The sequence below is a fragment of the Macrobrachium rosenbergii genome, chromosome 21 (assembly GCF_040412425.1).
Source record: "Macrobrachium rosenbergii isolate ZJJX-2024 chromosome 21, ASM4041242v1, whole genome shotgun sequence".
Classification (NCBI taxonomy): Eukaryota; Metazoa; Arthropoda; class Malacostraca; order Decapoda; family Palaemonidae; genus Macrobrachium; species Macrobrachium rosenbergii.
In genome coordinates this window covers 11,473,264-11,500,321 of record NC_089761.1, presented here as the reverse complement: position 1 = coordinate 11,500,321, position 27,058 = coordinate 11,473,264, and the positions used below count along the sequence as shown (strand labels likewise).

Here is a 27,058-nt window from a genome sequence, read left to right as displayed (position 1 = left end):
CCACTTTTTGCTTTATACTCTCCATGAGGAGGCCAAACAACAAATGTGACATAATATTTCCGTGTGGTATCTGGCTGTTTACTGTAAATTCACATAAGAAGACTCCATAAACATTAACTTTCCATCTGGTTCATTCATGGATAAATTAAATTTGGTTTACCATGATGATATAAGACCTTGTAATCAACAAAACCCATTAGAAGATTTTTAAATTTCATCTACTCCTTCATAGTAAGTCATAGTGCTAATATAATATTTGATCTTTGCAACTCCTGACTTTTTCAAAAACCAGCTTGTATATCTCTAGGCGTTTTATCGATTTCTCTCTCCTGCTTATTAAAAATAAGCATGCTGGACACTATCATCACAACTAACGTAAGCGCAATGCCTCTAAATGCAATGTCAGCACCATCTGTTTGTTCTAGATATTCTCCTTTTTATTTCTTCTTGCACCTTGTTCAACTTCACTGTCTGGGCTAGAAAACTTTGCATATTCTACTTTGTATTCATCTCCTCCCTATAAGCTCATTGCATGTACTTTTTGCTTTTGTCGATTCTTCATTGTATTCTATGTCTCCCCCAGCACCCAAGGTTTCCATTTTGTTACCTCATTTCAAAGCACTTGTTTTTGTGGCTCGTTACAAATTCTCGGTGTTAATCCAGTTCTCATTGATTGTCAGCAGCTCTTCATCTATGATATCCGAAACTGCAAATATATCTAGACATTCACTTGCAAGAGCCTCTTGCTGTTCATCTTCCAGAGACTGTATTGTATTAAACCTAGATACTCTGCTAACTTTCTTGATGGGTATTGTACTTTTAATTTCATCTCTAATGTGGTAGTGACAAAAGTTGGTGATTACTGCTGACATCTGCTCGTCTTTAGCTGTTGTTAATACATTTTCGTGTCATTTCACAATCTAGAGAGAAGGAAAAGCATATGCAAAAAGAGAGAAAGAAACAAAGAAAGAGCATCGGAGCTGTGAGCATAAACCGAGTCAAATATGAAGTAAATACTGTAAGTGAAAGGAAGGGAAGGCAAAAGCTATAAACCAGAATTGTAAGAGGTGGAAACTCAACAGTAGGAGAAGAATATAGCAGTACAGAAGTTTAAGAAATTTATTTTTAGTTTACATGACAGGGATTATTTTGCCTACAGTTTTGCAATAAATTTGGATTGATTTATAATTTTTTATATTCACCTAATATGACTATGTTTTACTTAGAAATGCCATAAAAGAGTACTGTACTGTAATGGAGAGTTAGTTGAATGCACCATTTTACCCTTACATATAGTATACAGTCAGTATAGGAAAATCACAAAACAAAAGAATATGCTATAAAGGTATACAGTATCCTGGACTGGAATTTATGTTCACACCAAGTAAACGAGATTCTAATGTAGCTTGTGTTACATGGTGAAGCAGAAAGAAAAGAAATAAAAAAAGTAATACATATTACATTTATTAAACAAATTCTACAAAATTATTTCAAACTAGAGAAAATAAGAGCTTGTGAGGTGGTGTAGTTTGTTTATGTAGCGCTATTAGATTTTGAGATTTATTTAGTTAACTGTATTAAATCAATATTAATTTTTTGCATATAAGTTGACGTGTAAATTTATTATATTATTTATTTGTGTATATATATTAAGTACACTTTTCAGGCACCGTGGAGCATGACAGTCCAGGTCTACATGTATTCTTATTTACTCGTGGGCTTTTATTTTCTCAAAATTTTTATACTACTGTAGAATTTGTTTAATGGGTGCAATACTGTATTCCTTTATTTCATGTGTATTTTCTTTTCTGGTTTACCCACGTTACTTATTTTATCCTTGTATCAGTCGTTATCTATTTTATTGTGCTCTCTCTCTGTCCACCTACCAGTCACAATTCTTTTAACTGCGTGAACTGATAAGTGTGACTTCATTGAAAGCTTTAGGCCACTAATGGGTCGTTAATCCTGGTCCTGATATATTCTCACCTTTCCTGTGTATTGTTTAATATTTTGTAAATTGTTAAAGTGAATTATTTATACTTCTGTATTGCTTTACACTTCTCATGCTTTGCTGTCTTCAGCTGCACATTCAGTTTTATAGTTGTACCTTTCCATCACATATATCATTTACTTGATTAATTTACTTATGTACAGTATTTGTATTTTAATTTGGTGTAGTTGTTGTAATAGGGTATATATCAGCATTCCGGTTTTCTCTTTTATTTATTAACAATAATAAAAAATCTTTCATGTTATATCAGTGTCAGTAGTAAAGAAAGTTGAAGATTAACTTTTTTATATTTATTTGCATATCATCTTTCCAGGGGGAAAAGCTCAGTGCTGGATCGACGTTTGGGTCTCTTGCAGGAGGCACTGGTAACACGGGTTCACTCCTCAGTGGTGATGGGACTAGCTGCTTCTCACAGACTTGTCTTTACCTTTTTGATTGCTCTCCATTCTCTGAGGTTAATTCTATTTATTATTATTTATTTTTGGTATGGTAACACAAACCATAAACTTTTTATGTAGGAATATTCCTTGGCACTTGCTGGAATCATTTGTTGAAACTTGGTAACAAGATACAGTAGTTAACTGGTGGTAGGTAGGTTAGTTAGGGGAACCCCCTACTCACCTGCTGTCTCAAAGACTTTTTCTTTGGCCCCATCCAAGACGTCTCAGTGTTCACTGAATAACCATGGTACTAATGTACTGAGCCTTGTCGTTCTGCATTTGGGAGGTCCTGCAAAGAGTGCACTGTGTGGTGACCTTCACTGTGATGAGGTTCAGTACCAGCAGAAGAAGGCCAAAAGGGGATTACTCCATCTCCGATACAGCCAAATCTTTCTGACTCCTTCCTCCTGGACTGCTCTCTGTCTTCCTGCTTTCTTGAGGGGATTACTCACGTGAGGGTATTAGACCACCTTGTGCTCTTCAACAGTGATGACCCACATGTGAGTGCCAAGCTCTCACTAGGTGGGAGAATTGCAAGTGTTAATAGTTTACCACAGCCTAACAATATGTTGTTAGAGTCTTCTTTGGAATGGTGACAGATTTTTCTGTCCCTCATTATTCCAAGTTACCCATCTTTTGCTGTTTTTCCAGCTGCTGTTTCTGCTAAAGAACTTAATGCTGTTGAGCCTCATGTAACAGTTATTCTGCCTGCGGAGATACCCCACAGTATCAAGTACAGACTGTACTCCTCTGCTACTATGTTCTGCTTTGATACTTACCGTAGCTGAGAAGAGTAAGACTCATGGACAGCACAAGGAGAAGGGCATGGGCATGTCTTCTTCCTCATCCTCATCATCAGCAAGCTCATTGTCTTCTTCCTCCTTCTAGCTTTCTGCCTCTTCTTCCTTCTGTGGGATGGTGGAGAACAGATCTTGGAAGCTTTCTTTTGGGGGTTTGCAAAAGCATCCACATATCTGCAAGTCGGCTGTTTGCTGTAGGCAGGGCTGACACAGGTTCTGTAAACTTGCTTGTAAACCATCGTCTTCCAGTTTCTATCTGAGACATGAGGACTGTTCTGGACTCTTCTCCTGTTTGTACTTCTGCCGAGGTAGATAGAGAAGAGTAGTTGGAGCTACCTTTCTCTTGGTGCCATTACTCACAATGCGCAGTATTTGTTCTTGATCACAGATTGTGCACATGCAGGCAGAGGATTCTTGCACATAAGGTCCCCATGTTATGATACCAATGGGTATCATGATGATTTGTATGTGTGTGATTGTGTGTACACTTGGGCAGTGCCTGGTTTGTCCAGAACACTGTGTACATTAATGTGATCCCTGATCCTGCACATTCATCAAAGGGTTCACTTGCATTACACCAGTACTGAGTATTCTGAAGAGCCATGTACTCGTGATCATGCAGACACTTGGGGTATTCTTGGTTTGTTAAGGCTCCTGATGTTTGTATGCATGACAGCATATATGAGTGTTCATCTACTGCTTTTGCTAGTTCAGTTTCAGCTAATCATATGAAAGCCTAAGGGAATGTTGATTCTAATTTTGAGTGGTTATGATTCATTATTCAGTGATCGGTGCAGCTATGTCTGATTATTTATGACCACAGTCCGAGAGCACTCACCATGGCAGACTTGGAATTATATCCAAACAATAATGGTGTCTCCCTTACCCCCTTTCAACCCATTTTCCTTCTCCAATGCACTGATAAGAGAGAGAGAGAGGAATTAAATAAATTCACAAGAAGAGGAAGATGTATGAAAATAAGAAAGCTAAATCTGGGTATCATAAATAATTACCTGGTGCACTTCAAGCTGACAACTGGGGGCTGAGAGGCTGCTTACCATGGGGTAACAGTTAAAAGGTTAATGATCTTGGGGGAGCAACTACTGGTAGCTCCTTGTCAAACCCATCTTGTCAATAAAGCATACTGTAGGGTGCACCGTGGAGGTGAGGCGGTCATTCCAATGGTGTGGTTGCTGGGATCAGGTTAACAGTCTCATCTGTAGCTCAGAAGGTTCACTGCTGCACAGATCAAACACTTTGCATGCCAGATGAAATTCTACATTTAAGGAGAAGCATAGACTACCCATTTTCAAGTTGTTTTGTCATCTGTGGAGTGACAAATGACCCTCATGTAGAAACCCTGAGGAGTTTCCTCCTCCTCAGTTACTACCAGGAGCCATTGAGTCTGTCTCTCTTTTCTAGATGAGAGGGCAAGCTTCTGGAGGCTGTTGGTGTCAGGAAGAAAGGCAATGGCCTTCCTCTTGTACCAAAGTGTAATCTGTGGGCAAAAGTTTTTGTGATAAGATGTGTCCTTATTTCTACACACTTTTCCAAACATTTTTGTCTGAGAATAGCCTCACATAGCAGAATGGGGTGGTCTTGGGTTCCTCTTTACACTTGCTGAAGAATAAAGGTGAGTTGGTAGAAGAGAAGGGACTAAATCCCTTCCCTCTTCCAGAAACTGATTCCATTTCTGGTCTGTCCTTCAGGACTGGTTCTTTTTCCTTGCAGAAGGCTAGCATTTTTAGCAGCCTCTCTGGTTGGCTAGGAGAAGAAGGAGGGAGGGTGATACTGTTGAGATGGGAATGATAGTCTGTTTTCTTTGGGACAGTTACAGACTACTTTCAAGGACTAAATCCCTTCCCTCTTCCAGAAACTGATTCCATTTCTGGATGACCTGCCTCTGTTGGCAGAGGTGAGGGTTTATCGTGGTCTTTTTCGTGGCTTTCTTGGTGAGGAAGCAACTGAGTGTTGGAGACTGGTCATTGACCTCTCTTCATTGAATGAGTTTTGTGCCACGATCTTGGATTCCATTAGAGAAGGTGACTTCATGCCTTTGGTCGATCTAAAGGATGGATATTTTTAGATGCCCATGCATCAGTCCTACAGGTAGTACCTGCGATCTGTAAAAGGGATTGTCTGCCAAAAGACATGCTTCAGACTAGCAATAGCCCATCAGGTGTTCACATGAGTGTTCATTTAGGGTTAACTTGGGCAAACTCGCACTAGGTATGTCTTGTGTGTTATCTCAATGACTGATTGGTTCCAGTGTCATGGAGATGCAGTTGCTTTAGAAGTGAGACTGATTCCTCACCTTTTGTCATGACCTTGGGGGGTCACAATAACTGGGAGCAAGTCTGATGTTTTACCTAAGCAGGAGGCATATACTGGGCATGGTGATAGACATGGCAATAGCCAGAGTTTTTGGATTCAGTAAGCTTATGGAAGTGGCGGCACACTTCCTGTCACAATAAGAACTAGTGCAGCTTTGGCAGGTCATCCTCAGTCACCTGTTGTCCTTGTAGAAGCTATGCCTCTGAGGCATCTTCACCAATGTTCACTTCAGTGGCAACTGAAATGGCATTGGTTAGCCTCTGGCAACCCATCCTCTCATCCCCTGCCCTTGAGCCAAGAGGGAGGACTTTGCATGGTGGCTGGATGATGGGAGCTTCCTAATGGGAGTTCCTTTGAACTCCCCTTTTCAAGAGATGTTTCTGTTCTTAAATGCATCAAGGAAGAATGGGGTTCACACCTGAGAGATATGTTTTAGGTGTGTGGACAGAGAATGACTTCCATCTGCACATCAACATCTTGGGAGTGTGCAGCATAGACAGCTGGAATTACAAGATCGTGTATGCAATGGTCATTCTGTAGTGTCATTGAGTGACAAAGGTTTGAGATGCAGATTCATGAGTCAGTTCACCATACTGTTGAGCCATGATTCATAGACATTCCAGTTAGAAGGAATGTTTTGGCATAGCAGCTCAGCCGTCAAGGGAAAAATTTTTTGGTGAACACCACTGATCAGCTGGTTTGCTGGGGTGTTTTGCTCTTCCATTCTAGACCCTAGATGCCCTCCATCAACCCCTGGAACATCTAGAAATCTTTGTCTTTATTCCTGTCAGTTTACTTCACTAAGTGGTCAACAGAGTGTATGTCACTCTGGGTCTTAGATAAGCCAAGTAGCTCTTCATTGGCCCCATGCTCAGTGGTATCCCAGTCTGCTAGCTCTTATGATTGAGATGTCCAGAAGTTCCACTTTGGCCCACCCTCCACTGTTAGCCACACATTATGCGGTAGCCTCAACTACCATGTACCAGGTAGTGGACCATCTTCCCTGGTATGTGTTTCATAGTGTCAGGCTAGAGCTACTTGCAGCAGATCAGACACTTACTTGTCCACCTTTGTTTAGATGTGTTTTTCTCTGTCCTTGCAGTGAAGCCTACTGCACTGCCTTCAGCCAGGTCTTCTGACTGGCAAGCACGGGCCTCTCTTTCTCAGTAGAAGTTTGTGGCAGAGGTCAGAACCTGTTAGTTTCTGACAAGAGACTAGACTCTTTTGGGTACCTCCCTCTGAGAATTTTTATCTTTTAACCAGATGAGGTACTTCTTTGCCCAGTGCAAGACCTAAGGAACTATCAGATAGGAATCTGACCATTTAAGCCAGAGTGTTGGAATGTCTGCAGAACTGACAGGCACAAGCTGTTGGTGTACAGAACACCCTTTCTTTATGGTTCCATGAAGTGATCAATCAGACTTATAGTTTATCTTGTGAGGAGGAAGGTTGTCCCGTCTAGATGAGAGCTTATGAAGCAAGGGGGATTGGCCATTTTAAGAACTTTTTGGTTCACTGGTATTGAGGGCAAATGTCTGGCAGCACCACACTACTGTCATCTCATTTTACCTCAGGAACATCACCCTCAAGTCCTTAGACACTTCTCTTTAGGACCTGTAGCTGCTCACCAGGTTGTGTAGTCTCTAGTCTCTTCTTTGGACAAAAAAAATTCCTGAATGTACTCTGATGGCAAAAAGATGGAGGTTGAATGGGTGAGCAACTGGTGCTCTCTACCTTCATCCATTCTTCACTCCTTTACATGGCAGCAGTCAGGCTGAGTGCATGCTGTATGGGCCACAAGTGCAGCTAGATTGGTCCTCCTATCTTAGAGCTGTGGCTTATAAGGTGACTTCCTCCACTCTCCCTTTATTAAGGAGGTTTGGGATGTGATAAAGCTATCATTTAAACCCATAAGTTTATAATTGACCTAGATACTAGCTGTCTTTTGACCTGTCCTACCCTATCTGTAGGGTAGCACTTGATTCTCCAAAGTTTTTTAAAATGAGAGTTCAGAAACATTCCTCTCCTGCTCTTGATCGTGACCAGGAGCATGGCATTTCTGGTGGAGACAGGTGTCCAATCAGTTGATAGACTAACCTTCCACCTAAGGAGTTAGTATCCTACATAAATAGCAAGTAGACTGATGAATTTCAGGATGAGGAACAACCGAAGCATATTTTAAAATCTTTATTATAACATTTTGGTACAGTACTAGTCTGGTGCCATTTAAAAAAAAATCTGCTGAAATGAGTAGGAAACATGGATGTGTGTTTAATATTAAAATCACAAAAATTCAACAGAGGGCTTAAATTTAAAAAAAAACCTAGAATTTAAAAAGTTAAAACATGATGATATAAAAAATGTATTTACATTATGTGCAAAGGAAATGAACTGCCATCATGGTTTAAGGCAGGCTTATTTAATCTAACAATCAAGACTCTAAACACCTGAGCTCTCTTTTATATGTACAGTCACAAAAGGAAAAAGTGCTTGCAGACGGCAGGTGAATGGATGATACCCCTCACACCAACCTACCACCATTGAACTATGAATATCATGTGACCAAGTTTCATTTGCCGATTCCAGCTTGTGTTGAGGAACATCCCCACATGAATGGCTGTTTTTTCTACAAGGAAAAATGCAAAGTTGTAATTTGATTAAATTTTTACCTTCTGTTAATATGTTTTTACTGTTAACCATGCAAGGTAGGCAACCTCATAAGAAAAAATGCAAAATGTTTATTTGCAACAACCATAATTGAGTCTTTCTATAATAAGGAAAGTGGGGTAATCTTCAATGCCCTTATTTCTCTTATATTGTTAAAATTCAAAAATGTATTTCTATTTTCAAGCAGTTTTTTATCCATCAGTGTGTCTTATCTTTTATTTTCTCTCAGAGTCTCAGGAACATTGAAGGATCAGGAGGAGGTTATGCTTCAACAAGTGGCAGCAAACACTACCAGCAACACTCCTCTCCCACCTCCTTCTCTACATTCAAACCTGGTTAATGCTTGGCCAGCCCTATATCATCTGCAGATGCTTGATGTTTTCAAAGGTACTCTTCATCCATGTTGTAAGCTTACATTACAGTAACATTGCATTACTATAAGTTGTTTGGGAGAGGTCTAGAGTTCAGTGACTGTGTCTCTCTATCAGTATGATACAGAATGCTCTTGGCTTTTGTTTTCCCAAGACCCCTACAGCATTCAGTTCTTGAGGAGATTGATCTAATGCTTTCTTTGGATCTAAATCCCATTCTTCATCCTTGTTCATTTTTTTTTCATTTAAGAATGTATTAAACAGGGCATTGAGTTGTTTTTCTTTTAAGACAGTATATCCTGATCTGTATACGTCTCAAACTTGAATTCTTAGACTATATTTTGTTGACTGTTTATTTCCATCTATGTACTACCAATCTGTGAAATTATCATCTTACTTCAGTTTTTCCTGATTAACACACCTCCATCCTTTAAGGGGCAGAGAGTCAGTTGCATCATGCAAAGGTTAGGAACCGTGTGTTTTTGTTAAGACTGCATTTTAAGCAGTTTTCAAATTTTAGGATAAGTTAGGGTACTACTTATAGATTTTGATGTACTTTTTAGTGATTTTATGCAAAATAAGCTAGGTGAAGTCAACATAATAAATCCCTACTTAACTTACCTGATCAGAGTTAATGTCAGCTACCTAACTTAAGAGAAAGTAATGTAATTGTTTAGTTAAGTAATGTAATAGTTTAGTTGACCCTATTTCCTTTGCATTCATTTTCTTGTTTCCGTTAGGTTTGAACTAGTTAAGGTGGATTAGGATTTCCAACTAACCAAATTCATCACTAAAACTGTAAGATGTCACTGACATTTTGCTGATTAAAAATCTGTTTTATATAAGTAACTTACCAAGTAATTACATTGCTATTAGTTCCTACTTTTCAAGGCATCTTAAGTTTTAAAACTTTCGTGGTAGTGCTCATATTGTTTTGGTGTAGGTAACAGACCCTGCCCACTTTCAGGGAAGAATAGGTACAACTGGCTTAGGCACATTCAATTCGTTCCTGCCGCTTGTTGACTGAACATCGATCACTGGGTAGCTTTTGTTTTTTATTTGTTTTCACCAGTTGATTGTGGACACCACTGAATTTGGTGAAGTACATTGTAGTTTTTGGTAGTGCTAATCAGCTTTTTTCCTTAATTGTGACTGGGTATGTCAGACTCGAGTGCTCATAGTATTAGGTATTGCAGCAAGGGCTGCAAGATGAGACTGACATCTGCTAAGTATGACACTCATACTATCTGCACCTCTTGTAGAGGGCAAAATTGTTCTCCTGAGATTAGCTGTGACAAGTGTAAGGGGTGGGATTGGGATATGGAAGACTTTAAATTCTCATTTAGCAAGGCTTCAAAGAGACAGAGAGAGAGAGAGAGAGAAAGGCAGCTGCTAAAGCCTAGGTTAGGTTGCAGCATTCTCAAGAGGTGTCTGCCCTTTTGACTCCTATGACAGCTTTTTCCCCTATTCCAAGTCCTCTATCTCTACCTGTAACTCCTTTACCTGGCTCCCTACCTTCCGAGCCCAGTGCCTTAGCCAGCCTCGAAGCCCGAGTAGATAAGAAGTTTAGCATTATGATAGATGCCGTAACCCAGTTGAGAGTTTCTGTTAAGATCTTGATGAATCAGTTGAGTGCAAAAAGTGTTAGTGCAAGTGTCATGTCACTGGAGGAGGTGGCTACTCGTCCCACTGACGCTCCTAGACCTAGGTCCCTGTGAAACTCCCCTAAACCTGGGAGGGGGCAAACCGAATGTCCAACGGGGGGTCGGTGGGGTTTCCCACAGGTGGTTGCCCCCTCAGCCGAGCCTGTTGGCGGTCCCAGGTATTGACAGACAGCCACAGGAAATGCTCCTAAACTCAGTCCCTGTCAGACTTCCCTAAACCTGGGAGGAGACATACGGCCGGTCCTTGGGAGTCCATAGGGGTTTTTGCTTCCGGGTGTTGCAAGCCTCCTCTCTGGAACCAACTCATCGTTGTCTTGCTAACATCTTGAGCCTTTTAATGAAGCCTTTGACTGCAGTGCAAGAACAAAAGGACTTGGCTTCTTCTTCGATCTCATCCTTCAGCCAAGATAGGCTTTTCGTCAACAGAGTTGGATCATTTAGTGAAAGACTTATTCAAAGTCTTTGAAATATTCAGCTCCTTTGATTGGACAGTGGGAGCTTTGACAAAGAAGATTGAAGATTGCACAGCTCTACCGGACAATTTTACTGCAGACTGGCTAGGAGTTTTATCCTGTGCGGACAAGGCGGTTCATGATGGATCGCAAGAATTGGCTGGTCTCTTTGCCTCAGGAGTATTGAAAAAGAGGGCGCTGGGGTGTTCATTTGTCACTAAAGGAGTCACTCCTTCTCAGAAATTGTCTCTGCTCTTTGCCCCATTAGATTGAGAAAGTCTGTATCCCAGGGCTACTTTGGAGCATGTAGTTTCAGAACTTCGGAAGAAGACTACCCAGGACTTGCTAACCAGTCCACTAAATGCCCAAAGCAGCCGATTTGGACACCTGCAGCACCCGTTAGTGTAAGGGTGGCCTCCTCTTTGCAACAGCGACCTTTTCGTGGCAGCAAAGCAGGGTATCAATCCTGACCACATACCAAGCCCCGTGCTGTGTGCACGGTCATCAAGACATCTACCAGACCCTCTTCTAGCAAGTGAGGATCTGGTCCTCCATGTGCTGGTGGGAGCAAGACTTCTCCATTTTTGGAGGAAATGGGAAGTCAAGAGTGTGGACCCATGGGTGATAGAAGTTTTGAGAGAGGGGTACTCAATCCCATTCAGTGCAAAGCCCCCATTGGCGTCGGTGCCCATCAACTTGACAGCCTACTCCCTAGCTTCACAGAGGTTTTTGGCCCTGTCAAAAGAAGGTTGCCTCTCTGCTCAAAAAAGGGGCCATAGAAGTTGTGAAAGACATGAACTCGAAAGGGTTTTACAACTGCCTCTTCATTGTACCCAAGTCATCGGGAGGGTGGAGATCTGTCCTGGACTTAAGTGCTTCGAATTTTTCGTAAAGATCACGAAATTCAGGGTGGAAACTTATAAGTCAGTGGTGTCCTCCATTCATTAAGGTGATTGGATGGTTATGGTAGACATAGAAAATGCACATTTTCACCTTCCAGTCCACCCGGAATCCAGAAATTACTTGAGATCGTGTTCCAGGGCAGGATCTACCAGTTTCAAGCCCTTTCTTTGGGTCTTCCAACAACTCCACAGGTCTTCATCAGGGTTCTTGCCCCAGTAGCAAAGTGGCTACATTTAATGGGCATCAATGTATGCTTGTATCTCGACAACTGGCTCCTACACTTCCCATCGAGAAACCGTTGCACGGAGGACTCACAGAAGATTCTCTCCCTTGTCCAGGATATGGGCCTTCTGATCAACTTTTCCAAATCACAACTAGTCCTGATTCAGTCAGTTGTCTATTTAGGGATGATGATCGACTCTCAGAGTTTTTGGGCTTTTCTGTCGCTGAGAAGAATTCTTTCCTGCCAGCAGACAATTCAGAAATTTCTCGTTCTTCCTTCCGGCTCAGCCAAAGAGTGGATGAGCCTCTTGGGCACTCTTTCGTCCATAGAGAAGTTCGTTCCATTAGGGAGACTGTACTTGAGTCCCCTGCAGTTCTTCCTAAAGGCCAGTTGGCGCAGGAAGACGTCTCCAGACTCACTTGTCTTCCCCGTTACTCCTGAAATCAAAGAGGACCTTTGGGGGTGGCTGGGAGAAGAGAGATTCCTGGTAGGGAAGTCTTTATTCCCTCTGAACCCAAGCCTAACCTTGTTCTCGGACACTTCAGACCTGGGATAGGGAGCTCATTTACAGGACTCAGAAGTTGCAGGGATGTGGTTGCAAGAAGAAAGATTGCTCTCCATCAGTGTAAAGGATGGGAGCAATCTTTCTTCTTGCAACCACATCCCTGCAACTTCTGAGTCCTGTAAATGTAAAGGAGCTGAAAGCAATACACCTGGCGCTTCAGCATTTTGCTTCAATGAAACAACAAAATAATTGCAGTCCACTCGGACAACATGACAGCGCTGGCCTGCAAAAGGAACCAAGGAGGCACACACTCTTTCTCTCTTTGCCAGGGGGCCAGAGATCTTCTCATTTGGGCCCCAGAGCAACTGCACTCGGATCATCACCACTTCACACAGGGCAAGATGAACGTTCTTGCAGATGTTGAAGAATCATCATCTTCCCCTTTATTGCTCATCAGTTTCAGACCCTCTGGCTTGGGCAACAGAAGCAGTGCTCCAGGAATGGTCTGACCTGGACATGTATGCCTTCCCGCCATTCAGTATGGTGAGGGAAGTCATCAACAAGTTTCAATTTCACAGCAACTCGTTGATGACGCTAGTTGTCCTGTTTTGGCTACAGAGGGATTGGTTCCTGGACTTCTAAGCCTCTTAGTGGACTTCCCAAGACTTCTTCCACAGCATCGAAGTCTTCTCAAACAATCTCATTTCCTCTGCTTTCATCAGGGTTTGTCCACTCTCGCTCTGACAGGCTGTCAGGAAGCTTGTCAGAGCGAAAGGATTTTCAGAGGCAGCTGCGAAGGCTATTGCCAACTATAGACGATAATCTTCATCCAACGTCTACCAGGCTAAGGGGTAAGTTTTTTTGTGACTGGTGCCGAAGACACAGTATTTCGTCTTCTGAAAGCACTTTAGCTCAAATAGCCAATTTTTTAATCTTCCTGAAGTCTTCTCAAGGACTAGCAACTTTGACTATTAAAGGCTATAGATCCATGCTCAATTCTTGCAACAAGTCAGGATCATGGTGACTTGATTAAACCTTTCGATACTTTGACTATTAAAGGCTATAGATCCATGCTCAATTCTTGCAACAAGTCAGGATCATGGTGACTTGATTAAACCTTTCGATACTTCAAGATAACACAGACCACCTTCTATTCATTGGAACCTAGATGTCGTGCTTCGTTGGCTCTCAGGGCCTCCCTTTGAGCCTCTTCATACATCTTCCTTGAGAGACTTAATGAGGAAGACTCTCCTTTTGGTTGCTCTAGTGACAGCCAAAAGAGTTAGTGGATTACAGGCCTTGGACAAGTAGGTTGGCTTTTCACAAGGTGATGCGGCCTGCATGTTTACCCTTGGGTTCCTTGCGAAGAACGAAACCCCAGCCAATCCTTGGCCCCGTTCGTTCTCTATAAAGAACCTTACAGACATCCTGGGACTTACAGACCAGGAGAGAATTCTCTGTCCAGTCAGAGCCTTAAAATACCTGGAGAGAACTAAGAGCATCAGAAGCCCCTCTCGTAACCTCTGGTGTTCTTTAAAGAACCTATCTCGTTCTACGCCCAAGAATGCGTTATCCCTCTTTCTTAAAGAGGTGATCTCTGAACCCCACAGGGGAATTCAGAAAGAGGCCCTACCTTTATTGAAAATTAAAGCCCATGAAGTCTGGGCAGTCACCACTTCACTGGCTTTTAAATGCAATCTGTCACTGTCTGACTATTCTTCAGTCTACATACTGGATGTGCAGATTTATGTTTGCCTCTTATTATTTGCATGATGTAGAAACCACTTATGAAAACTGCAGTACATTAAGATCATTATCTGTGGCTGGGAGAGGAAGGGTAGGAGCATGTCTCCTATTTCTCTATCTCCTCGCTTTGAATTTAGGTTATCAAGTTATGGGAGCCTGGGGGTATTACGTACCCACCAGTCTTCTAATGGATGGGTTTGGTGTTTTACGTAAGGTGTAGGTAACAATATTTGGTAACATTTTATCTTGTACTGCTCCCAGGGCAAGGGCATACCCTTTTGTATAAAACTTTGGCAACCATCGGAGTACTCCTTGGCAGCAAAGCACCCACTAAAGTACAGTAGAGGCAATTCTCAACTTTACTGCTGCACCATTACAGGTTGATGATGAGCACTGACCAGAGAAGTACCCATGTGCTGTAGCTCTCTCAGTGGGTAAGGTCACAACAAGCATTGCCCAGTGCTGCTACCTATCTATTTCAAAATCATCTCCATTACTGAGTGTTTTTGAGTAGTTAGTGTCCATGTATCCCACCTCCTTTCTCTGCAGGATTCAGCAATGTAATTACTTGGTAAGTTACTTACATAAAAATGACATTTTTATAATAAAATAAAGTTGTATATATCCTTACCAAGTACAGATTTTTATAATAAAATAAAGTTGCATATATACTTACCAAGTACAGTAATTACATAATCGGAACTATCCTGCCTCCCCTCTAATGGACGTTATGCATGAACAAATTAAATACCTGAGCCAGTTGTACCTATTCTTCCCCGAAAGTGGGTGGGGTCTGTTACCTACACCAAAACAATATGAGCGCTACCGCAAAATTTGTAAAACTTAAGCTGCCTCAAAAAGTAGGAGCTAATAGCAATGTAATTACTTGGTAAGTATATATAAAACTTTATTTTATTATGAAAATGTCATATTTCTTCTAAGGTAATTTTATCAAAGAGGTAAAACATCTGGAAGAAATGTCAATTTTTTTCAATTACAGTACTGTACAGTACTGTAAAGGAAAATGACACAGGATCTTAAAATAAGTCTGATTTAGTCTGATTTATTCTCAGAGGTTGACTTCTTTTGACCAGGCAAATCTGTGACTGTGGTGGTAGCTTTGTTTTTGGCTGCCATAGCTGGTGGCTGAACAGCTTTGGCAGAAAGCTCACAAAGCTTTACAGTACACAGTTCCCTTCTGAAAAGAGCTAAAAAATAAGAAATTATATTATTCAAGCCTTCCCCACCCTGTTGATTACTAGAACAAGTCATTTGTCAGGGGTGATATGGTACAGATGATCAAGCGTTGCAATATATAAATTACAAAAGATACAGTGTACTGTTTATACGTACAGTAAATATATTTTAAAGATAAAGATAACTTTAATTATAACAAAAAATGTATATTCCACAGCATTACTACGATACTGATAAGGTACTAAGTTTCTGCAGAACAGAGGTTATTTTGTTATAGACTGAATTTTGTGGAGATTTGTATTGATGTCTGAACTAAGGGTGACAGGGGAGCCTTCATTGATTTCAGCTTCATCCTGTCAATGGAGAGCCAGTCATCTTGTCTGTGGTGTTGCAGCTTGAATTACTCTGTCATATTTTTGAGGATGAAGGAGCAGTCTCTGTATGGTGTCTGATAGTGGATGAAATGGCTCATGTGGAGGCTTTTCCGCAAGTACTACTTCTTCGTGCCCCTACAGATTTGCATCAAGGGCGGTACCCTCTGATGACTCTGCAGTCTTGAGAGGTTTTCTTTGGGATTGATTTAGCTTTGAGGCAGAAGAACTCACCTGGAACAGTGTTTTTCTGAATACCGTTTTGGTGGGGGAGGCATTGATTTCTTCCTTTGGAGTAGGTGGAGGATGAGGGGAGTTGTGACTTCCAGTTGTGGTTGCTGCCTTTGGTAATAAGGGCGGCCTTGAGGGAGCAATGGGTTCCTTCTGCTAAGTGGACAGTGGTGTGTTGGATTCTCAATCACATTAATCTGATCAGGGTGTTCCCTATCTCAGTGACAAAGGCTGGTCCTTGACTAGAGGTTATATTGTCAGGTATGCTGAGGCAGCTGACTCAGCCATTGAGGAGTACCACAGTACAGGTATGTAAGGTTGCTTCCAGTGTTGGTATTGATGCTGGCCATTGTGTGGAGTGTTCTGTAGCTGTGAAGATTTATCTGGAGTCATCAGATGCAGGTAGAGGGCCCGCTATATTGAACTGGAGGTGGCTGAAATGATGTTGGGCTTGTGGGAATTCACCACTGGTGGGTTCTTTGCGGCAGGTTATTTTGGTTGTTTAGCACTTGAGACATTTTTTTTTAGCCCGCATTTTCACATCCCTTTTAGCTCCATGCCAAGTAAATTTTTGCTACCAGTTTGGTTGTTGTCCTCCCGGATGGGTGGGGGGAGAGTCTGTGGTGAGGTCCAAAGGGCAGCTGGCACAAGGAGGCAAGGACAGCCAGTGTTGGCTTTACTTGCCAGGTATGGTGCTCCAGAATTTGGCAAGGGATGAGAGCTGACATTGCTGGTGGGCAGAATATGCATCTTGGTTTTTGATAAGGCCATGGACAAGTGGTTGGTGGTCCATTAGGATGGTAAAAAGTGTGCCCTTTGAGCAAGTGTCTGGAGTGCTGGGTATTTAGGTGTACAGTGAGAAGCTCTCTGTCAAAGGTGCTGTGTATCCTCTTGGATGGGGTTATTTTTGTACTGAAAAAGCCAACTGTTTGTTCTACAATGGCACCCATGTCAACATTGCTGGCATCCTTGGTTAGCATGAATTTGGTCAGGGAATTGGGGAAGGTCAGAGTGGTGGCAATTGCCAGGGCATCCTTGGTGGCTTTGAAGGTGCTTTGTTGGGCAGGGGCCTAGGTTAGGCTTTTGGTGCTTCCACTGAGGGAATTGTAGAGGAAAAGCCATGATTTGTGTGATGCTCTATAGGAGTTGGTGTGAATTCTTGGAGGCCTTTTATGGTAGCTGGAGTGGGAGGTATTTCTAATGACTGACCTGGAGGGCAGGTGGCAGATGCAGTTTGCTGAGACTTGATGACCCAGGAATTTGATTGGAGAGGTCCTGATGACATTTGTGGAGGTAGACTGCCAAATCATTATTGCAGAGTGGGGAAAGGATGTCTTGACATGCTTCTGGTGGTCTAGGTTCTTAGAGAAAATGAAAATGTAATCAACATAGCAGATGCAGAAAGGAAGGCCACTGAGAAAGTTGTCCATCAAGCTCTGGAACATGGCCCCTGAGTTATGGAGGTTGAAGGTAGAATAGCTGAAGGTAGAATAGTTGAAGCAGGTTCCAAAGGATGCAAGATCACTGTTTTCAGGATGTTGTCTTGGTGGACCAAGAATTGGAAGTAGCCCTTGATCAAGTCAACTTAGAGAAGAATCGTGACCCTTGGAGGGTGATGTCTGCCATGTTGGGGAGTGGGTAGTGGTCAGGCTCCTTCTGGAAGGTTGAGTTGCCTGTGGTCTCAAAAGAAGTGCCAGGATCCATGTATTTTCTCCAAAACATGGAGTATGGAGGCCCAAGGGATGAAGGCCCTCTGGTAAAGGCCACTGTATTCCATATCCTCGAAGGCTTTCTTCATGGAGATGGGTTTTTCTGGTTGGAGATGGCAGGATTTTGAGTAGTACCTGTTGTTTTCATGTGGTTGTATCATGCCATGCTTTGCTGGGATCTTGTGAGACTTTGAGTTCTGGCCAGAAGACATTTGGAAACTCCCAAAGGAGGGTGTGAGGCCCGTGGGACCCAGCAAAGAGAGGGACAGCTGTTTGGGGCTGATGGTGAGTAGTGTCATCTAGAAGGAAGCTAGGTCCAAAAGATGGTGACTGGCTGTCAAAGCTGGTGACTGAGTTAGATTTCAGCAGGAAAGTTTGTGAGATCATTCAACACTGAAATGGAAATTGAGAGCAAAATACTGTATGTTTTACTGGTTTAACAGGCGGAAAACCTCGCAGTTGCACTATGAAACAGTTGTTAGAAGATGGTGGAAAGTAACATGAAAGAAAGAGGATATGAAGAGAGGTGCAGTAAAAGGAGTGAAAGGGGTTGCAGCTAAGGGCCCAAGGGATGTAGCAAAGAAAAGGCCTTAAGCAATGCCTGCAGTTCACTGCATAAGGTGCACTGATACCATAATACCCCTACGGGGCTGTCTAACTTTGACAAAATGGATAATAGTAATAATGACGAGTTATAGAGTCAAACAGAGTAAAAAAAAGATGTAAAATTGAAGTTCAAATGGCCTTTCATATGTACAGATACTTGATATCCAGAGTTTGCAGATCCATAGTAAAGTTTTTCTTTTTTTATGTGTTAGAATACACTCAAAATTGTTTCATGCAGATTGCCTCTGCAGTTCAGCTCCAAAGAAATAAAGTGTGTTTTTTAATTGCCCCAAGAATATATTGAAAACTGAAGCAGCCGTGAGTGATATTTTGTATTATAGCATTTTTATGCAATAGGTTTATCAGAGAGCCTGGAGCAAGATGAAGAAATTTGGCTGAATCTTCTTAGTGTTGGTGCGCCTGAGAAATCTGCTCTCCCACCACAATGGCAAAATGTGGAACACATTCCCTGGCTTATTCTAGTAGCCATACTTAGACCTGATAAGGTAAGGTTTTGCTTTGAATGACTCTTGAGTCCAGTTTTTATTATTTTTTGACAGTTTATAAGTAATGTGTTGGGCAATATGGCTTTGATGGAAATTTCACTAATTTGAGGAATGGCCAGTGGATCATAAAAATATCATGCTTATGGCAATCTTTTCAAGGCTGTGGTGTCCTCCAGCACCTTCTAGTAGTTACTTTTAATGCTATTGACTGGGGGCTTTCATTTTATCTACATTTTATACATTAAAGTATTTTATATTTGCTTTCTTTGGAGTTTCTTTCATGTTTTGTATTTATTATTACTACAATAATTTCGAGTGTAATTTTCGCTTTTACAGTATTTGGAAGCAAAGCTACTGAAAAACCACTCTGAGAAAAGAAAATACTTTATATATAATGTAATTATGTAATTATTCTGATTCCCTCAACTATTCGACTATTTTTTAACAACTCTAAGATGGAATAATCACAGAAAGTATGTTTCAACTTCAAAGGTTATGTTAACGATTGCATAAAGCTGATGTCATTTGATTTTTTTTATCAAGATTCATTTCAGAAATTTTTCACATAAATCTAATTGTATTAAACTCCCAGTTTTATTAATTGTATCTTTTCCACATCCTTTAACTGTTTTTATTAGACAAAAAATCTGTTTACAATATTTGTTCATGATTTTCTTATGTGCTTGAATTTTTTTCCTTATGGAGTTTTTTTTACTACACTTTTCTCTTACATTTTCTATAATTTATTCATATATGAATAGTCTGTTTTATGAAAGATAGCCAGAGAGTTTAATGGCACATAATAATGATAAATAATAATCATGTCATCCGCCTTGACCCAGTTTACAGGGTCGAAGCGTTAACCATGGCAAATGTCCCTACACTACCAGTCCTGTCCACATGTTGGAACATGAACTTTGTGTACGTTCTTCGTAAATTTTATAAGCCGAGGATGTAGAGGGGTAACTTACTTAAAATGTTCTTGCAACTTTCTTTGTAAATTTTATAAGCTGAGGATCAGTAGAGGGGTATCCTACTCAAAATGTTCTTGTAAAATAATGATTTATTGTTATTTGTTGTATCTCATGCTGTAACCATGACTGTAGGTAACTTGGTGTGTGAAGCTGATCATTGACGAAGTTCTTGGCGAGGAATTCTCAAGTCCACCACCACCTGACCTCAACAGGCTTCTAGAATCTCCTGTTCTTATCAAAACAGGCGCACGAACTCCGGCAATCGCTCGTCCCCCTGACCCCCTCTTGCTGGTGACTTCCCCTGGGGTTGATGCATTGGAGGAGGTGATGCTCCTGGCATCCAAAAACCCTGAGGTTCCAGTCAAAAATGTTTCTTTAGGTCAAGGTCAGGTAAGGCCCTTGCTTCCAACTTTCATTTTTTGTATAAGATTTTTTTCTTGGACCACTGACGAACATGCTGATTACAAGTAGGTATGGTTTCATGTAGAGTGTGACCTTCTCACACAGTATTTAGGTTTAAGGTTTCTGTTTTTAGTTACTTTACATTCTTCATAAGTTCTGTAACCATTGTTTTAATTCATTAAAATTGCCAGCTATTCAGAACTAAAATACTGTATTTAATAAATGTGTGTGTGTGTGTGTGTGTGTGTGTGTGTGTGTGTGTGTGTATGTAAGAGAGAGAGAGAGAATAAATTTTTAATAATTATTTTATACAACCCATTCTTTTTCATGTTCGTAAAGTCAAGTGTAGCCGAAGAAGCTGTACGTCTTGGTGTTAAGGAAGGAGGGTGGATTGTCTTAGAAAATCTTCATCATGCATTAGGATGGTTACCCTTTCTGGCTAACATGATCAATACTATCAGTGCTGGTGTCAACACAAGTTCTCGTAGTGCTAGTGGGGGTTTAAATCCAAACTTCAGGCTCATTCTTACCACGGAACCTGTTGATGAGGTAAAAGGATTTTAAGTTAAGTAAGGTGGATGAAATTGGTATATTTTTGTCTTTTTTTATCAGAGTTTGTATTTAATTTGTTTTAATTCTTTTCTTTATCAGGTTTTGAATCTTAAAAAATAATTATTAATGTATTGTTATATTTCCATAATGATTATCTGTATACAAAATTGTATACATACTGAGGTATAAGATGATTATATTGTTTGCACTATATATATATATATATATATATATATATATATATATATATATATATATATATATATATATATATATATATATATATATATATATATAAACTGAAACTTACATAAAGTTTCAAGTACTGTGTATTTATAACCTGTAATACGGGCAATAAAAAATTTGATTACTGAAACATCTTTTATTATTTTCTTTGAACTAAGAATAATGAGTTTTTCTTTGACTTTATTGCAGTTTCCAGTGTCCTTGTTGCGAGCAGTAGAAAAGGTCTATGTGGACAACCCTGGTGATGCTCATCTGGCCCTAAAGGAAGCCAATTTAGCTCTTATCAGACAGGCTCAATCCTTGTATTTCGATGAAGATGTTAGTACTTTTATCAACTCTGTTAAAGGCTTTCATTAACTCTCGCTCTGCATGTTTGATAATAATCTTTTGAATCTTTAGTTACATAGATTTGTTTGACATTTGTGTGGAAATCTGTTCCTCATCAAGCTTGAACTTTGTAAAATGCAACAGGAATTTGAGCCTGATGATGAGTCTACCACCTACCGACTCCTGCATGGCCTCTCCATCTTCCATACCATTGTGAGCGAAAGAGGTCGTCATGGCCATTTGGCTTGGGCATCTACTCCTTCCTTTACCATGACTGACTTGAGCTTGGCAATGAACGTGGTGACGGTGAGTATGACATTATTGTCTTCCTTCAAGGTGCTGTGAGTAGTTTGGGACCTTGAGAATCACAATTTAGTCACAAAGCCTCAAACTATTCTCCAGAAAAGTGATATTTGCTCTGGTTAACAGGTTAATTAATCCTACAGACATATATCAGAAATATATATGTCAGTTGCCTTTTATGGAGGATTATTTTTCAGTGCAAGCTGGAATTGGTTTTTTACACTTGTTAACAAGGTAGTTCACTGGTGGTTAGAGGCAAGTTGGGGAATACCCCCACTCACCTGCCATCACTAAGCATTACAGTAATACCTCGAACTTGCATGATTCGAGTTGCACGAATTCACAGACACGCGAACTTTTCATTGGAACCTAACTAATTGTCATACACGAGTTTTTCACAGACACGTGAACATTTGCGAATACTGAGAAACCCTGCAAAAGTGTTTATGTTTAATTTTTTATGTAATTTATAAGTTTTCAAACTTTTATGTGTAAATTAAATAACATGAAATAATAAAAGTAATAATTTCTCTCTCTTTTACTGAGAGAATTTTTATGGTACATGTATATGTTTATTTGCTTTGTATAAATAAATTTTTTACCTAATAATAAGTACTAATTTTCAGATATTAATAAGATTAATAATAATAATAATAATAATAATAATAATAATAATAATAATAATAATATAACTGTAATTACAAAATTCGTATGTGGTATGTATATTAAAACAAACAAATATCTTTCCCTCATCTTTTGTTCAAAGCTAGAAGGCAAAGCTGTCAGACATGTCAATTTAACATGACAAGAAGGGAGAGTGTTGCTGATTAGCAAGTCAAAGGTTTCGTACTAATTCTCTCTCTCTCTCTCTCTCTCTCTCTCTCTCTCTCTCTCTCTCTCTCTCTCTCTCTCTCTCTCTCTCTCTCTGTGTCCGTAATATTTCATGAAAAATTTCACTCTCTTAAGTAAGGACATCTCTCTCTCTCTCTCTCTCTCTCTCTCTCTCTCTCTCTCTCTCTCTCTCTCTCTCTCTCTCTCTCGTTCGTAGTTAGTGCACCTACGTATTACTGTTTCTCTGTATGTCTTTAACTGTGCAGTAGATAATTTTAAATTGATTTAATTTTACCTTTACCATCTACAAACTGTAAATGTGTCGTTTTGAAACATAGAGTCATTGAGCATTTCAGAACAAAGAGAAAGAGACAGAATAAAGTTTTAAAAACGAGCTTGAGAACATTTCTAGAAATAGATCGGTGGAATGGGGAGATAGAGAAATAGTATACTAATCTTCACACTCTCCTATATTTTTACGTCAGCCATTTATTTCTTTTTTTTAAGGGTAATGTATTAAGCTAACTTTTAAATGAAATTATAGTAACTTTAATTTCATTTAAAAGTTAGTTTAATACTGAATTTCCTTCTTTTGATATCTAACGTAAGAATAACCTCTCTCTCTCTCTCTCTCTCTCTCTCTCTCTCTCTCTCTCTCTCTCTCTCTCTCTCTCTCTCTCCGTAAAAATTCATAAATAATTTAACTTGATATTTCAAGTAAGGACAATATCTCTTTCTCTCCCACTCTCTCATGTGTTATTTTCTCTGTCTCCATAGTAATTCATAAATAATTTAACTCTCTTAAATAAGGGCAACCCTTTTTCTCTCTCTCTCTCTCTCGTTCATGTTAGCGATCACACATTTTTACAACTTATTATTTCTCTGTGCGTCTTTACCTGTACAGTAGATAGTTTAAATAGATCTAATTTTACCTGTACCGTATATGAAGTGTTAATGCTCTCATGTGGCAAATACGTTCTAAAACATAGAGACATAATAACTAAGAGTTGTATTAGTCTCCAAATAAAAAACACTGTTTGTTTATGAAAAAGCATTTCAGAACAGAGAGAAAGAGACGTAGACTAAAGAAGTTATTAAAAAGAGGTTGAGAAGACATCTAAAAATAGATCTGTCGGAAGGGGAGAGAGACATTCTCTTCCAACTCTGTTATTATGTCAACCAATTATTTCTTTTTCTAAGGGTAATGTATTAAGCTAACTTTTAAATGAAATTACAGGAACTTTAATTTCATTTAAAAGTTAGCTTAATAATTTGGGAGCATGATTAGGATCATATTTAGTGTTTAAACTGTAGAAATAAGCATTTATTAGCATTTTTAGAGACAGTGCCAAACTTACGCGAAAATTCGCCTTACGCGAGGGGTTCTGGAACCTAACCTCATGTAAGTTCGGGGTATGACTGTATTTCATTGGCCGTTGTTAAGAGCTTGCTAAGGATGTCTTGCTCTGCTCATGCTGATTGCTAAGTTAAAACTTGGTTCTGTGTTTTTATTTTGAATGTTTTGTTAATGTTACCATAGGTGAATAGTGTGAATAATAAGAGAGAACTGTGTAAGTTTATATGGCTCTTCATGCCCTCTGTTTAGGTGGATCCCCACTGTTACTGCTTTGTAGGGGTTGGACCTGCAACACAGGACGAATGACCAAAAGCCTGGAACTCCACTCCCTGCACCAACTATCTATGTCTTGTGGTACACTTACTGGTAATGGTGGTACTGATTTTATACTGGGGTCCCGTAAGCATGCATGTGGAAGGAGTGCAGTATCTTTATCACTCATTGTGTACACCCATGAGTGATGGATTCACCACTGTTGTCTTGTTCTATGTGTATGGAGTCTCCACATTGTGCGCTGCAGGTAGTGGTTGCTTGGTACCTTGAGTCTCTTGTTTCTTCTGTGACTCATACACCCAAAATTCTCCTGAAGGATGTGTGGTGGAAGCAACCCTAACATCTTGCTACCCTCTCACTTAGTTTGAGTTGTTTTGCACCTTTTTGGGGCTTTGGCCTCCAGGGTCGGATGTTACTTTCATCCTCTGTAGCCCAACTCAGGTGCCTGATAAGCCCTTGAGGAAACTTCGGACTCAGATCTCAGGTTTGAGACCATCTTCCTATTACCCAATAGGAAGTAACAAAGCTTATTTGTTGTTTTTGCCCGATACTCTAAGGGTTGCAATCTCTTTTTCTTGTGAGTTATTGAGTTTGTGGCAGAAACCCAGAACTCTTCAGTTTCTGATGAGGGATATGAGCACTCTCATTTTCACCTCTCTGGGACCTTCCTGGTGGAACTGATGAGAGGCCTCTGTGCCTTGTGTGAGCTATGGATGCTACCTAAGTAGTACCCAACCACTTATGCCTGAGTGTTGGCTCATTTTTACCAGTACTGTACTGTACCAGCAAATACAAGAATTAGGTGTCTCTAAAATACCCTTTTCTTTTTGGCTTTATGATGTAATCGAACATGCTTGTGGCACTAATGCCCTGGAATTTTAGAGTAAATTTTCAAAAACAAAGGTAATGAGGGCGGGTTTCTAAAGCATCAGACACCTTTACCACATTCTGCCAAAGGGACTCTCACCCACAGGTTCCTGGACTCCTCCTTGGGACCTGTGGTTGCTGCCCAATAGGTTGTGTAATCATTCAGCTCTTTTCAGACAGAGAAGCAGCTCACCTGAAGTATTTAGAGGGTGTAAGGCTGGGGTTAATCAGTAGTGTGAATGATTTCTTTACCTCCTTCCTTCTTCCTCCCTCTGAAGAACAGCAGCTCAGGCAAAATACATTATGGACCAAACACAGATGCAGGTGGCTACTCATGCAAACTGCCTTATTGCCTCGGCAGATACACTTACGAAGGTGGGAGGGGGACAACAGTAAAGGTGTATGCTTAATCCTCATGGGGATCACACTTGGTTCTCTGAGGACTTTTGTACTTGATTGAGACTTTGACTCACTCAGGCACAGGACCCCATTGCATTGCAATCTCTATGCCAGACCAAATGGAAACTTAAAGTCACTGCTCCCGTGCTCAGAGTTGTGACTGGGAATGTAAGATTTCTGGGTGGGTTTCAACTTTCAGTCAGTTGCAAGAAAAGACCTTTCACTGAAGGAGTAAGTTTCATATATGAAAGGTGATAATTTTCCCCTTAGGAATAAATAACAAACTTCAAAGTATGTACATAATTTGTATTATGCGTAGGTGCACAAACTGGAGCCTTTTCGTCATAGTTCTTACCTTGAGCACCCCACTTTGTCTCTTATGGTGATGAGTGAGGGGTATTGAAAAACACAAATTACTTGAAAATCTGTTTTGTTCAGTTGAGATTTTGTTTCTAGAAGGCATGTCTGAAGCTGATTGCTTCACTAGAAATTACTGCTTGATTTTTTGGTTAATAGATTAAAAGTTGTATGTTGCTAAAATGTACCATTAACAGGGCTGAGACTTGAAATAACATTGCTTAATAGTGTTTAGTCTGTACAATTAGTCTGATTTGTAAAGCAAGTAATGTATGGGAAAAAAAAATTCCTGATGAAACAAATAATGAAGTATACTCTTTGAAATCAACACTAATTAGTAATCAATGATTTAATAGAATTGGTATCATCCTTGAGACTTGTTTTTACACAGTGCTTCTAGCAGACACATGTGTTATTCACTGTTAATATACTTTCCACGCTCTTTGCATTTTGTTTTTTCCCACATACTTCCCAGTCAAATCACTTTTTGATGGTAGATTTCTTTTCAATAGTAATTTAATCTGACACATTAAGTTCATCATGATGAAAGGCTGATAGTCACCTGGATATAACTTTTCGGTGCTTTCATTAACTTTTTTTATAAGAATGGTATGTCATCAAATCACAGACCTGTAGATAATTTGCATATAGAATGAGTTTAATTTTCACCTACAGAGCAGCATTGCTGATGGTCACATTGTGGACCTGGAGCTCCTCGAATACCTCGTCAGTCATGTGTTTTATGGAGGCAGAGTCCTTAGTGCCGAAGATCAGTTAGTGATCAGCAGCATTCTCAAAGAAATCTTTGCTATATCTTTCAAAATCCCTGAGAAAAAAGAAGGTGAAGGAGGTTCTGATTCTTCACACAAAGATGGATCGCCAGATGATAAACCTACTGGAGAAGGAGAGGACAATGATGAAGCAGGATTATCCAGACTTTTCCCAGAGACAATTGACAGGCTTGATGATCTTCAAGAATTTGTTTCGGTAAGTTGAATTATACAGTGTAATAAGAATAAGCTTTGATTATGTGGCTTCACATAAAGACAAGCGAATTGTAACATATATAGATGCATATTAAGAAATAATAAGCTAATTAAGAAATTCTTTGTTCTTTTCCAGGGGGTCACTGGATTAGAATGTCCACAGGTGTTTGGTCTTCCAGATGGTGTGCAGAGAGTGGAAGAGGGAGAGAGGGGGCGCCACTTTCTTAATGCCTTGGCAATTGTAGCTGGTTCCCAAATACGTCACCGAGCTAAAGATAAAAGCATGCTTACAGAGCTCAAGATGCTCAAGAAAATGGTATGAATAATTTATCTTATCAGGTTAGATACTGACCACCTAAAAAAATAAGTGACTTTTTGCAGTGAGATTTAACTTTGATGAATGTTTTCAACGCTTATTTTGAATTCTGCATAAAAGGGAGAATGTACA

At 40.1% G+C, this 27,058-nt stretch overlaps 1 protein-coding gene across 1 annotated transcript in view; it reads left to right on the top strand.

Moving 5' to 3' along the window:
• LOC136849390 (dynein axonemal heavy chain 7-like) overlaps nucleotides 1-27,058 on the top strand; it is a 270,971-nt gene that overhangs the window by 209,121 nt on the left and 34,792 nt on the right. The window contains 9 exon segments of the mRNA XM_067122742.1: nucleotides 2,325-2,465; nucleotides 8,482-8,639; nucleotides 18,588-18,736; nucleotides 19,843-20,100; nucleotides 20,452-20,661; nucleotides 21,100-21,228; nucleotides 21,382-21,543; nucleotides 26,300-26,611; nucleotides 26,747-26,926. Of these exon segments, the coding sequence (XP_066978843.1) occupies nucleotides 2,325-2,465; nucleotides 8,482-8,639; nucleotides 18,588-18,736; nucleotides 19,843-20,100; nucleotides 20,452-20,661; nucleotides 21,100-21,228; nucleotides 21,382-21,543; nucleotides 26,300-26,611; nucleotides 26,747-26,926 (1,699 nt within the window).